At 52.4% G+C, this 12,656-nt stretch overlaps 1 protein-coding gene across 2 annotated transcripts; it reads right to left on the bottom strand.

Annotated features, from left to right (window-relative positions):
- Positions 1 to 4,531: 4,531 nt before the first annotated feature.
- LOC121106785 lies at positions 4,532 to 8,812 on the bottom strand. 2 transcript variants are annotated; one of them, XM_040647621.2, is made up of 8 exons: positions 8,624 to 8,812; positions 7,854 to 7,925; positions 7,468 to 7,527; positions 6,854 to 6,925; positions 6,594 to 6,665; positions 6,272 to 6,502; positions 5,568 to 5,715; positions 4,532 to 5,383 (listed from the first exon to the last, which is right to left on the bottom strand). In XM_040647621.2, the coding sequence occupies exons 1-8, from the start codon at positions 8,733 to 8,735 to the stop codon at positions 5,056 to 5,058; spliced, it is 1,095 nt and encodes a 364-aa protein (XP_040503555.1). In that variant the 5' UTR covers positions 8,736 to 8,812; the 3' UTR covers positions 4,532 to 5,055. The 2 variants fall into 2 exon arrangements, with proteins under 2 accessions (XP_040503555.1, XP_040503556.1); XM_040647622.2 differs by lacking the exon at positions 7,468 to 7,527.
- Between the last annotated feature and the right edge of the window lie 3,844 nt (positions 8,813 to 12,656).

Below are 12,656 nucleotides of genomic sequence, written 5' to 3'. Positions count from 1 at the left end.
GCCCACTGAGTCAGCCTGCCCAGGGCTCCATCCAGCCTGGGCCTTGAACGCTTCCAGAGACCGGGGCATCCACAACTTCGCTTGGCAAACTTTTATAGTGCCTCGACAACCCCGAGAGGGAATTATTACTCTAATATTATTATATTATTATTATTACTCTGCGTGTGTGTGTGTGTGTGTGTGTGTGACACAGCCGTGTGTGTGTGTGTCTGACTGTGTGTGTGTGTCTGACTGTGTGTGTGTGTGACACAGCCATGTGTGTGTCTGCGTGTGTGTGTCACGCATGTGGGTAGCAGAGGTCTCCCACGGCTGCTTGTGGTGCTGCAGGGCTGTGGCACAGCTGTGCTGCTGTGAGCAACGGGAGGGACAGAGCAGCACTACGGCAAAGGGTGAAATGGGGGAAAGGAAATTCAGGGAGAAGAGAGGAAAAAAGGGAAAAATGGGGAAAAAGCGGAAAAAAATGGGAAATCTGAGAAAAGCAAGTGAAAATAAAGGAAAGCGAGGAGAAACTCGGGAGAAAGAGAGTGGAAGAGATTGGGAGAAGGGGGATAGAGGGGGGAATGCAAGAAAGTGGTGAAAAATAGGGGAAAAGGTTAAAAGTGAGGCATGCAGGAGAACACACGGGGAAACTATAAAAATAAGGAAAGCGGTGAAAAGGTGTAGGGGGAAAAATGGAAAATGGAAGAAGTGGGGAAAAAGGGGGAATGCGCGGGAAAAGTGAGGGAAAGAGGGAGAGTGAGGGGAAATGAGGACAGCAATGGGAAAAAAATGGAAAGTGGGATAAAATGGTGGGGAAGCGGAGGCAGTGGGCGGGGAAAGCGGCGGCTGTGCTGAGCAGAGCTGTGCGATCTCTGCACCATCCCGGAGCTGCGGGGAGAGCAGCAAACAAAGAATGCAGAACGCAAGCACTGAGAAAACCTGTGAGAGAGATAAAAGACACAGAGCTCTTAGAGTAGGTCCAGAGGAGGGCCACAAAGATGATCAGAGGGCTGGAGCACCTCTCCTATGAAGAAAGGTTGAGGGAACTGGGCTTGTTCAGCTTGCAGAGGAGAACGCTCCGGGGAGACCTCACTGTGGCCTTCCAGTATTTGAGAGGAGAGTATAAACAGAAGGGGGAATGGCTGTTTACAAGGGTGGACAGTGATAGGACAAGGGGGAATGGTCTTAAACTGAGAGGGAGGAGGTTTAGGTTGGATATTAGGAAGAAGCTTTTCACCCAGAGGGTGGTGATGCACTGGAACAGGTTGCCCAAGGAGGCTGTGGATGCCCCATCCCTGGAGGCATTTGAGGCCAGGCTGGATGTGGCTCTGGGCAGCCTGGTCTGCTGGTTGGGGACCCCGCACATAGAATCACAGAATCACAGAATGGCCCGGGCTGGAAGGGACCTCAAGGATTATGAAGCTCCAACCGCCCCCACCACAGGCAGGGCCACCAACTTCCACATTTAATACCAGCCCAGGCTGCCCAGGGCCCCATCCAGCCTGGCCTTGAACACCTCCAGGGATGGACAGGGCACCCACAGCCTCTCTGAGCAGCTGTTCCAGCACCTCACCCCTCTCACAGTAAAGAACTTCCCCCTGACATCCAACCTAAATCTTCCCTCCTTCAACCTCAAACCATTTCCCCTTGTCCTGCTCTTATCTATACTTCCAAAGAGTCGACTCCCCTCCTGTTTATGGCCTCTCTTTAGGTACTGGAAGGTTGCAGTGAGGTCACCCCGCAGCCTTCTCTTCTCCAGGTTGAACAAGCCCAGCTCCCTCAGCATGTCTCTGTAGGGGAGGTGCTCCAGCCCTCTGATCATCTTTGTGGCCTTCCTCTGGACCCTCTCCAACAGCTCTCAATAGCAGGGGGGTTGAAACTCATTGTGGTCCTTTTCATTGTGGCCCTTTTCAGCCTAGGCCATTCTAGGAGTCTATGATTCTCTGATTTATCTTTTGCTTGAATCCACACCGGCTTGTGGCAAGCGCACTTGCTGAAGGGATCTGTAGCCAACAGGGCATGGTGGTATGAGACTGCCAGCAGGCCCGGAGGGAAGGTTTAGGGCTCATCAAGACAACATACCAGTAAAAATGCTTCTGTGTATCAAAGCTCTGCCTGAGTAAACAGCCCAGGGGCCTAAACAGCAGTGAGAGAGCACGTGTGTGGCCAGCCAAAGTTTTGGTCACCGCATCTCGTTCTATAGTAAGGCCTCCTTCTTAGTGCATTAAGGGAAGGCAGTGGATGTAATCTTGCCGGATTTCAGTAAGGCCTTGGATACTGTCGCTCTCAATGTCCTTCTGGACAAGTTATCCAGCTGCGAGCTGGATAAGTAGTGGCTTGATGGCAGAGCTCAAAGAGTCACAGTGAATGCAGCTCTATCTGCCTGGTTGTGCGGTCACTCGCAGTGTTCTCGGGCCGGTCCTGTCGAACACTTTGATCGATGACCTGGGTGCAGGAGGGGAGTGCGTCCTCGGCAAGTTTCCTAATGGTACTTAACTGCTGTAGGCTCCCCGGAGGGCCGAGAGGCCTTGCAGAAGGATCTAGATCATGGCTATCCAACCTTTTAGCTGCCCTGAGCAAACAGGAATTAATTTCTTAATTTGCCTTAATCTGCATGGGCCATACTGAGCAAACAGGAATTGCCTTGGGACGCATATCAAATATATAATAAATTTAAGGCATTTCAGTAACCAACCTTTTTTTAATGCATTTTTTAGTAAAGCTTAAAAACAGCAGAGAGCAACAGCAACATAAAACTAGTGGGATGTTTGACCATTAAGGGCCCTAAGGAAACAGGGAATTCAAGAAGGCAGGTTAGAACCTAAGTGAGAGCTTGATTGTGCTGCAATGTGGATGCCATCGGAAGAGGAAGAAAATTCACAATTGATTAGATTTGTCTGCTTTGGGCTTGAATTATTCATTGCAGAAATGTACCCAGTGTGGTTTTTTGTTTGTTTGTTTGTTTGTTTTGTTTTGTTTTGTTCTTTGCATCCTTATAACCCACTGTGGTTAATTCTCCAGGACTAATCCTTTTGGTATTACCTGCCCAGCCAAACTGAGCACACGCATCTGCTGCAGCTCCTACGGGAACTCGGGAAATCCCTTCCCCTGCTCCGTGTCCTGCTTTCAGCTGGGACAAAGTTGGTTTCCTTTGTAGGGTCTGGTGTGATGCTGTGCTTTGGCTTTAGGAGAAGACTATCGATAACACACTCATGTTTTAGTTTTGCTGAGCAGTGCTGCACAGAGCCAAGGAGATTTCAGTTTCTCAGCTCCTCGCCCTGTCCTGCCAGCGAGGGGCTGGGGGGGCAAGGAGCTGGGAGGGGACAGAGCCGGGACAGCTGCGCTCAACTGACCAAAGAGGTCTTCCATCGCATACGGGATCACATGAGGAACTCTAAAACTGAGAAGCGTTGGCCGGGGCGGGCCGCAGCTTGGGGTCTGGCCTGCGTGTCAGTTGGCGGGTGGTGAGCAGCTGCGTGTGCATCGCTTGTTTTGTGGAGGCACACATGGTTACTGCCGTTACTGTTATTTCTCGCTCTTACTTTCCTGTCTCAGTAAATAGTTTTTTCTCAGTCCGTGAGCTCTACCTCTGCTACAGTTCTCTCCCCCATCCTGCTGAGAAGGGGACAGTGAGCAAAGGGCCGTGTGTGGTGTTCAGCTGCTGCTGGTCTCAACCACAGCGAGCTACTGTGTCACTGCACGGTCAGTGTGCGCAGGAAGGAATCGCAGGTCACTGCAGTGCCACAGCTGCATAAGCGAAGTTGCAGACAAGGAAAAAAGAAAACTGACATGTGGTCAGTTCCAAATGAGACTCTGCGGATGGGTGAGATGTAGTCTGTGTCCTCTTTTGCCTCGGGCTTTACTAGCGGGGTCTCCCAGGCCCTGCTGCCTTGAGGCAGAGCCATGGAGAACAACCAGCATTGGGTGGAGATAAAGCCATGAGTTCCTCTGTGCTGAACAGCCGCTGGGACTGGAAGTTTTGCGCCTGAGAGTGCTGAGAGAGCCAGGGGAAGTCATAGGGATGTACACTCAGGTACTCAGGTGGGTCTGGCTGGGATGGAGTTGTCCGTTGCAGCTCAGACAATGCTGGGTTTTAGATTTGTGACCAAAACAGTGTTGATAGCACACCGATGCTGTGGCTGTTGCTGAACAGTGCTTGCAGAATGTCAGCACTCCTCTGTTTCTCACTCACCCTTCCTGGTGAGTAGACTTAGGGATGTGCTTGAAGTTGAGAGGGAACATAACCAGGCGGAAGACCAGAACTGACCAAAGAGTTGCTCCAGGCCAGAGAGCATCGTGCCGAGCAGTAAAACGGGGAGGGGGGTTTGGTACCGAGCCATTTTTCGCTTGTAGGCGGGGTGGGCTTCTGTCTTGTAGTACAAACGAAGGCAATGACAGAGCCTGAATTTGAGAAATAGGAGCTATAGGAAAAGATATCAAAAAGAAATTAATTCACCCCTCCCGGTAACGGTTGGGAGAAAGGGGCGAGCTGAGGAAGGTGACCCTCTCCGTGAAAGGCGGAGAGGAGGCTTGCCAGAGTCCTTGGCAGTGCTGAGGGACGAGCTCCGTCCGTGAGCGAGTGAATGTGCGAGGTGAGACTCCACAGGGACTGCCACGGGGCAGGCTGTCGTCTGCTCTCCTGAAGGCATCAACAATTACCCTGTGTAGATTCTCTGTTCCGTTCCATTTGTTGCAGCTTCACCGTACAGTTTCACTGTACTGCCAGCCTCTGCTGCAGTGTCGGTTCTCCTAGATGCGCTCAGTGCTTCCTTCCAAGTGCCTCCTTCCCTCCCTGCATGCCCTGATTCAGGGCAGTAGCCCAGAAGAGCTCAAGGACAACTCTTCACATATCAAGTCTCCCCAGCACTTCCCTGCTCTGGTGGGAGCTTGGGTGACCGCCCAGTTAGACAAGCAAGCTGAGGCTGGGACCAAGGAGGCCCTCCCTGGCATGCAGCTCTCCGACTGCTTCCCTTGCACCAAGTGCTGGCCCCAGCCCTATGCCCTATAACTCAATGGAAATGGTCACAGCAGCAGCTTTTGAATGGAATGTCTTTATTGATCACAAAGTGGGACCTTTCAATGAACCCGAGCCTTCTTGGCACCGGTAACAGGGGCACTGGATGGCTCAGGGGTATCCTGAGAGCTGCAGCTACTGAGGGAAGAGACGTTGACAGTAGGAGAGCTGCTGGGATGCGTGGGCTGAAGGGAGGGGTCTGCTCTGATTCTGTTGCACAGGTCAGCAAATTCTGCTTCAAAGGACCAGGAGAATGCCCTGGAGATGATTTTTCCTTGGTCGAGGACATCCTCCTTTGCAGCCTCCCCCAGCTCCGCTCTGCCTTCATCTCTGTTTTGATCTCTCTCCCAGTCAGCTTGTCTTGCAGCTGTCCGCTCTGTCTTGCGTGCCCTGTGGGAATGAGTTTCAGAAAGCACTACTCACTGATAGGAATCGAGGGAACACTTAAAAGGCCTTGCACATAAATCCTGGCGGTGTACTGCCAGCAGCTGATTTGGCCATCAAGGATCCTGTCACCACAAATGCTTCATAGCCAAATGCAGCGATACAGTGTCTAGGGGAAAAGCTAACTCACAGATATTTTTTCCACATCCACAGCATAGGAACACAGGCCAGCATCAGCACAGACAGCAGCACAGCGGAGACCACAGCAATCACTGGGATGTGGTGTTTTCGCAGCTCTTCGCCAACAGCGGCCGTTGTGATTTTCCCAACATCCACCCCTGGAAGAACCGAGACAATGCCGCAGGTTACTGTCATCTGCGCTGCAGATGATCTCACAGTGTGCTTCATGGACCCAAGAGGTTTCCTTTATCATCAGTGGGTACCTCCATCTCTGGTGTATAAGCACCAGAGGACAAGAAGGATTGCTTCCACTTCTCGTTGGGCAGGGAGAGGCTGCACCGGCACTCTGGGCTGAGGGCTGGGGCTCTGCCCTGGGGTCTGGGCTTTGTCCGTCGGGAGCAGTGCAGAGCAGAAACCCTCACACTTTCCCCAGCACACATGTCCTGAGCTCTCCGCCAGAACAACCCCCAGGCTGAAGGTCGGCCTCCAGCCAGCACAAGGCACAGCTGGAGCCAGCCCAGCAGAGAAACACTCCTGCAGGCTCCTACCACACAGGGCCAGGCTCATCGCCCTCACGTTCCTTTATAGCACGTGCTCTGTACTAGCCTGCTCACGTTTGGCTGCCGGCCTGCTGCGCAAGAGCGGGCAGGAAGGGCCTGGTGGCACACAGTGATTCTGGTTGGTGACACCAGATGACCATGGGACTGAAATTACCTGGCAATCCAGCTGCTTGTTCTGCCTGTGTTTTTCTGTCAGAGACTGGCCGTGTGTCACTGCTGCTTTCCTGCAATGGCTCCTTCTGCACAGTCTCTTGGTCAGTCCCTTTAGTCCCACCATGCGCTGCCTTCTCCATTTTCTTCACAGGTTCCTTTAGGACACGGGATGACCACCAGTAGTACTTCCCTCTTCTAGGTGTATCCTTTCCTCTGTTTCCTCTTTGCGGACCTTAACAGAATGCATGAAGTTCAGTCTCCCGTGCTTGAAGTTTTGAAGACCAGCAGTGCGTCAGTGGAATCAGTGAAGACCCTCTACTCACCCATGGGATTCCAACTGGTCTCCATCGCAGGAAGGAGCCGAGAAACCAGCAAGGCCCTCCCTGGGGGCACTTCTGCAACCAAAGACCCATGAAAAGTTTCCGTGCACAACGGCATCACTGAATAGTGGAGCATACCAGGGGATCGTGCAAGGAAAGGGCATACACGCACAGGACTACGCTCTCACACCTGCAGACAGACCTGGCCGACATTTGGCCTTTGAGCTGGCAGCTCTCAAAGGAACTAAAAAGCCATGACATACCCATGTGATCTGCCGGAGTTTCAGTCCTGGAACTCAGAGGGGAAGCTGGAGCACCTTCATTCCCAGTCACACCTGCAATCAAACACAGGACAGAGAGACTTTACTTAGACGTTCTTCCAGTCAGAATGACAGGGGATGCAATTAAGACAGGGGATTCCTTCATGACGCTGTTCTCTCCGTTCCACAAAGGAGCAGCTTGGAAACAGATCCTGGCTGCCCACAGGGGCACTGCCACAGACGCAGCTGTCATCAAGGGCAGATGAGAAACGTTCCCATTGCACGTGGCCACCTCTCTCTTCCTTAGTAACCTGCAGTGACTACAACGGGCTCAGGTACGGACGCGCGACTCAGATGCAGGACAAAAGATCCAAAGTTGCAGAGGGGCCAGGCGACCTGCTGGCTGGCATTCAGCAGCTTTCAAAATACTTTCTCCAGGCCATGTGAAAGAGCCCTCAGAGACCTCACGGAACAATATTCGGCCCCTTGAGGTTTTCTTACCAGGAGACCTCTGAGACAAAGCCAGCACAATGCTGGGAGCTGAAGAGCTGAAGCCTTGCTGAACTATCACCACCAAGTATGAACAAATATCAAGGAAATGAAGACTGGGGACTTACCTCTGGAGTCCACCCCAGGCTCAGGGACAGGGCTCTGCTGTGCGGATTGAGCAAGAGGGCCTGCAGGGACAAGTGTGATCAGACACTGGTGAGCAGAGCTTCCTCTGCACGTTGGGGCCTACTTTTTCCTCAGTGACCTGCAGGGTGTGGTGGCAGGTCAGGGCCCAAATACGAAGGGCTGAGTTCTCTCAGCTGGAGAGGGGCAGGGTTAACATTCCCACTGAAATGTGGCAGCTCTCCAAGTCACAAAATACTCATGACTGATCTGCGCAAGACCTCCAAGGTACAAGCAGGTTAGGAGGACCTTGAGAGGATCTGAAATAAAACTGCGTGCTGCTGGGGCACAAATTTTTCTGCCTTCATGGGAACAGACACTCAGAACCTACCTCTGGGTTGACCCCGAGGCACAAAACCTGGATTCAGACTATCATCTGAATAGGGCGCACCAATGTCATCATCTAGAATCAAGAAGAACTGATTAGAGAAGTTCCCATTACTGGGGATGCTGTGATATTCTTCTCCCTTAGCAACTGGAGGTGGGTCAGGTAATGGGGCGGGAGAAAGACGCAGGTCATGATTTGCACAGTAGCAGAGTGGCCAGGAGGACCTCTTGGCTGCCACCTGGCAGCTTACATGATACGTTCTTCACGCCACGTGCAACAACCCTTATGGACCACACAGAAGAAGATTCAGCCCTTTGGGACTTTCTTACTGGGGCACCTCTGGTGTACACAAAGGAAGGTCACACCAAAGCACTGGAGGAAAACACACCTGCCTCTTCCTCTGGGCTGTGGGTGGGGGCTCTGTGTTGGAAACCGGGATTTGTCTATGGGGAGTACCACCAGGCTGGAGCAGAAATGCTCATGCTTTTCCCAGCACACATCTTGTGAGCTCTCACCCAGGGCATCTCCCAGGATGAAGGCCGTGCTCCAGCCAGCAAGCAGCAGAGTCATGGTCCGGCATGGTTGGAGCCAGCCCTGGGGAGCAAGCGCTGCCACAGGCTCTTGGCTGGCTCCTGCGGTGCTGCCTGTCACCCTCTGCCTAACGTCCACCATGGGAGGTAGCCCCAGGGAAGGGTGGTGTAGGGCCATGGCAACTCAGCCTGACTTCTTGCCCCTCGCGCCGCTCAGCTTTGGATCCATCGCTGCCCACTCACCTGCTCCCTGTACTGGAAGCGGAGCAGCACAAATCTCCCAGGAACGCAGGGACATCAGTAGCAGGAGGAGGACAAGGCGGGCAGGGGCCGTGGCCCCCCACACTCGTGCCATGCTGCCACCACCACCGCTGCAGCCACAGCAAGTGCTGCCGTTGGGTCAGGCGCCGAGCAATGCCTGTGCCATGGGACAGCATCACAGCTGGGCCTTGTGACATCACAGCTCTGCACAGCCATGTAGCGGGGCATTGTGACCTCACGGCCCCGTGAAGCCGGGTGGAGGCTGCCCGTGAGCCGCTCCTCTTGTGATGCACTGCACCAGGGCTGGTGGGGCCAATGCTTACATCATAGAAACATAGAATCATGGAATGGCTTGGGTAGGAAGAGACATTAAAGAACTTTTACCTCCAACTGTGCTGCTGTGGGCAGGGATACCGCCCACTGAGTCAGCCTGCCCAGGGCTCCATCCAGCCTGGGCTTGAACGCTTCCAGAGACCGGGGCATCCACAACTTCGCTTGGCAAACTTTTATAGTGCCTCGACAACCCCGAGAGGGAATTATTACTCTAATATTATTATATTATTATTATTACTCTGCGTGTGTGTGTGTGTGTGTGTGTGTGTGACACAGCCGTGTGTGTGTGTGTCTGACTGTGTTGTGTGTGTGACACAGCCATGTGTGTGTCTGCGTGTGTGTGTCACGCATGTGGGTAGCAGAGGTCTCCCACAGCTGCTTGTGGTGCTGCAGGGCTGTGGCACAGCTGTGCTGCTGTGAGCAACGGGAGGGACAGAGCAGCACTACGGCAAAGGGTGAAATGGGGGAAAGGAAATTCAGGGAGAAGAGAGGAAAAAAGGGAAAAATGGGGAAAAAGCGGAAAAAAATGGGAAATCTGAGAAAAGCAAGTGAAAATAAAGGAAAGCGAGGAGAAACTCGGGAGAAAGAGAGTGGAAGAGATTGGGAGAAGGGGGATAGAGGGGGGAATGCAAGAAAGTGGTGAAAAATAGGGGAAAAGGTTAAAAGTGAGGCATGCAGGAGAACACACGGGGAAACTATAAAAATAAGGAAAGCGGTGAAAAGGTGTAGGGGGAAAAATGGAAAATGGAAGAAGTGGGGAAAAAGGGGGAATGCGCGGGAAAAGTGAGGGAAAGAGGGAGAGTGAGGGGAAATGAGGACAGCAATGGGAAAAAAATGGAAAGTGGGATAAAATGGTGGGGAAGCGGAGGCAGTGGGCGGGGAAAGCGGCGGCTGTGCTGAGCAGAGCTGTGCGATCTCTGCACCATCCCGGAGCTGCGGGGAGAGCAGCAAACAAAGAATGCAGAACGCAAGCACTGAGAAAACCTGTGAGAGAGATAAAAGACACAGAGCTCTTAGAGTAGGTCCAGAGGAGGGCCACAAAGATGATCAGAGGGCTGGAGCACCTCTCCTATGAAGAAAGGTTGAGGGAACTGGGCTTGTTCAGCTTGCAGAGGAGAACGCTCCGGGGAGACCTCACTGTGGCCTTCCAGTATTTGAGAGGAGAGTATAAACAGAAGGGGGAATGGCTGTTTACAAGGGTGGACAGTGATAGGACAAGGGGGAATGGTCTTAAACTGAGAGGGAGGAGGTTTAGGTTGGATATTAGGAAGAAGCTTTTCACCCAGAGGGTGGTGATGCACTGGAACAGGTTGCCCAAGGAGGCTGTGGATGCCCCATCCCTGGAGGCATTTGAGGCCAGGCTGGATGTGGCTCTGGGCAGCCTGGTCTGCTGGTTGGGGACCCCGCACATAGAATCACAGAATCACAGAATGGCCCGGGCTGGAAGGGACCTCAAGGATTATGAAGCTCCAACCGCCCCCACCACAGGCAGGGCCACCAACTTCCACATTTAATACCAGCCCAGGCTGCCCAGGGCCCCATCCAGCCTGGCCTTGAACACCTCCAGGGATGGACAGGGCACCCACAGCCTCTCTGAGCAGCTGTTCCAGCACCTCACCCCTCTCACAGTAAAGAACTTCCCCCTGACATCCAACCTAAATCTTCCCTCCTTCAACCTCAAACCATTTCCCCTTGTCCTGCTCTTATCTATACTTCCAAAGAGTCGACTCCCCTCCTGTTTATGGCCTCTCTTTAGGTACTGGAAGGTTGCAGTGAGGTCACCCCGCAGCCTTCTCTTCTCCAGGTTGAACAAGCCCAGCTCCCTCAGCATGTCTCTGTAGGGGAGGTGCTCCAGCCCTCTGATCATCTTTGTGGCCTTCCTCTGGACCCTCTCCAACAGCTCTCAATAGCAGGGGGGTTGAAACTCATTGTGGTCCTTTTCATTGTGGCCCTTTTCAGCCTAGGCCATTCTAGGAGTCTATGATTCTCTGATTTATCTTTTGCTTGAATCCACACCGGCTTGTGGCAAGCGCACTTGCTGAAGGGATCTGTAGCCAACAGGGCATGGTGGTACGAGACTGCCAGCAGGCCCGGAGGGAAGGTTTAGGGCTCATCAGGACAACATACCAGTAAAAATGCTTCTGTGTATCAAAGCTCTGCCTGAGTAAACAGCCCAGGGGCCTAAACAGCAGTGAGAGAGCACGTGTGTGGCCAGCCAAAGTTTTGGTCACCGCATCTCGTTCTATAGTAAGGCCTCCTTCTTAGTGCATTAAGGGAAGGCAGTGGATGTAATCTTGCCGGATTTCAGTAAGGCCTTGGATACTGTCGCTCTCAGTGTCCTTCTGGACAAGTTATCCAGCTGCGAGCTGGATAAGTAGTGGCTTGATGGCAGAGCTCAAAGAGTCACAGTGAATGCAGCTCTATCTGCCTGGTTGTGCGGTCACTCGCAGTGTTCTCAGGCCGGTCCTGTCGAACACTTTGATCGATGACCTGGGTGCAGGAGGGGAGTGCGTCCTCGGCAAGTTTCCTAATGGTACTTAACTGCTGTAGGCTCCCCGGAGGGCCGAGAGGCCTTGCAGAAGGATCTAGATCATGGCTATCCAACCTTTTAGCTGCCCTGAGCAAACAGGAATTAATTTCTTAATTTGCCTTAATCTGCATGGGCCATACTGAGCAAACAGGAATTGCCTTGGGACGCATATCAAATATATAATAAATTTAAGGCATTTCAGTAACCAACCTTTTTTTAATGCATTTTTTAGTAAAGCTTAAAAACAGCAGAGAGCAACAGCAACATAAAACTAGTGGGATGTTTGACCATTAAGGGCCCTAAGGAAACAGGGAATTCAAGAAGGCAGGTTAGAACCTAAGTGAGAGCTTGATTGTGCTGCAATGTGGATGCCATCGGAAGAGGAAGAAAATTCACAATTGATTAGATTTGTCTGCTTTGGGCTTGAATTATTCATTGCAGAAATGTACCCAGTGTGGTTTTTTGTTTGTTTGTTTGTTTGTTTTGTTTTGTTTTGTTCTTTGCATCCTTATAACCCACTGTGGTTAATTCTCCAGGACTAATCCTTTTGGTATTACCTGCCCAGCCAAACTGAGCACACGCATCTGCTGCAGCTCCTACGGGAACTCGGGAAATCCCTTCCCCTGCTCCGTGTCCTGCTTTCAGCTGGGACAAAGTTGGTTTCCTTTGTAGGGTCTGGTGTGATGCTGTGCTTTGGCTTTAGGAGAAGACTATCGATAACACACTCATGTTTTAGTTTTGCTGAGCAGTGCTGCACAGAGCCAAGGAGATTTCAGTTTCTCAGCTCCTCGCCCTGTCCTGCCAGCGAGGGGCTGGGGGGGCAAGGAGCTGGGAGGGGACAGAGCCGGGACAGCTGCGCTCAACTGACCAAAGAGGTCTTCCATCGCATACGGGATCACATGAGGAACTCTAAAACTGAGAAGCGTTGGCCGGGGCGGGCCGCAGCTTGGGGTCTGGCCTGCGTGTCAGTTGGCGGGTGGTGAGCAGCTGCGTGTGCATCGCTTGTTTTGTGGAGGCACACATGGTTACTGCCGTTACTGTTATTTCTCGCTCTTACTTTCCTGTCTCAGTAAATAGTTTTTTCTCAGTCCGTGAGCTCTACCTCTGCTACAGTTCTCTCCCCCATCCTGCTGAGAAGGGGACAGTGAGCAA

This window comes from Gallus gallus, chromosome 14 (assembly GCF_016699485.2).
Source record: "Gallus gallus isolate bGalGal1 chromosome 14, bGalGal1.mat.broiler.GRCg7b, whole genome shotgun sequence".
Lineage (NCBI taxonomy): Eukaryota > Metazoa > Chordata > Aves > Galliformes > Phasianidae > Gallus > Gallus gallus.
Note: the sequence above shows the minus strand (reverse complement) of the source record. Positions and strands in the feature narration are given on the sequence as shown.

Bases quoted from the DNA above. Each gene is read 5' to 3' on its own strand.
- LOC121106785 (XM_040647621.2), bottom strand. From the start codon at position 8,735: ATGGCACGAGTGTGGGGGGCCACGGCCCCTGCCCGCCTTGTCCTCCTC. The intron at 6,503-6,593 runs GTGAGTAGAGGG...CATTCTGTTAAG, and splicing joins GACCAGTTGGAATCCCATGG to GTCCGCAAAGAGGAAACAGA. The intron at 5,384-5,567 runs GTGAGTTAGCTT...TCATTCCCACAG, and splicing joins TGGATGTGGAAAAAATATCT to GGCACGCAAGACAGAGCGGA.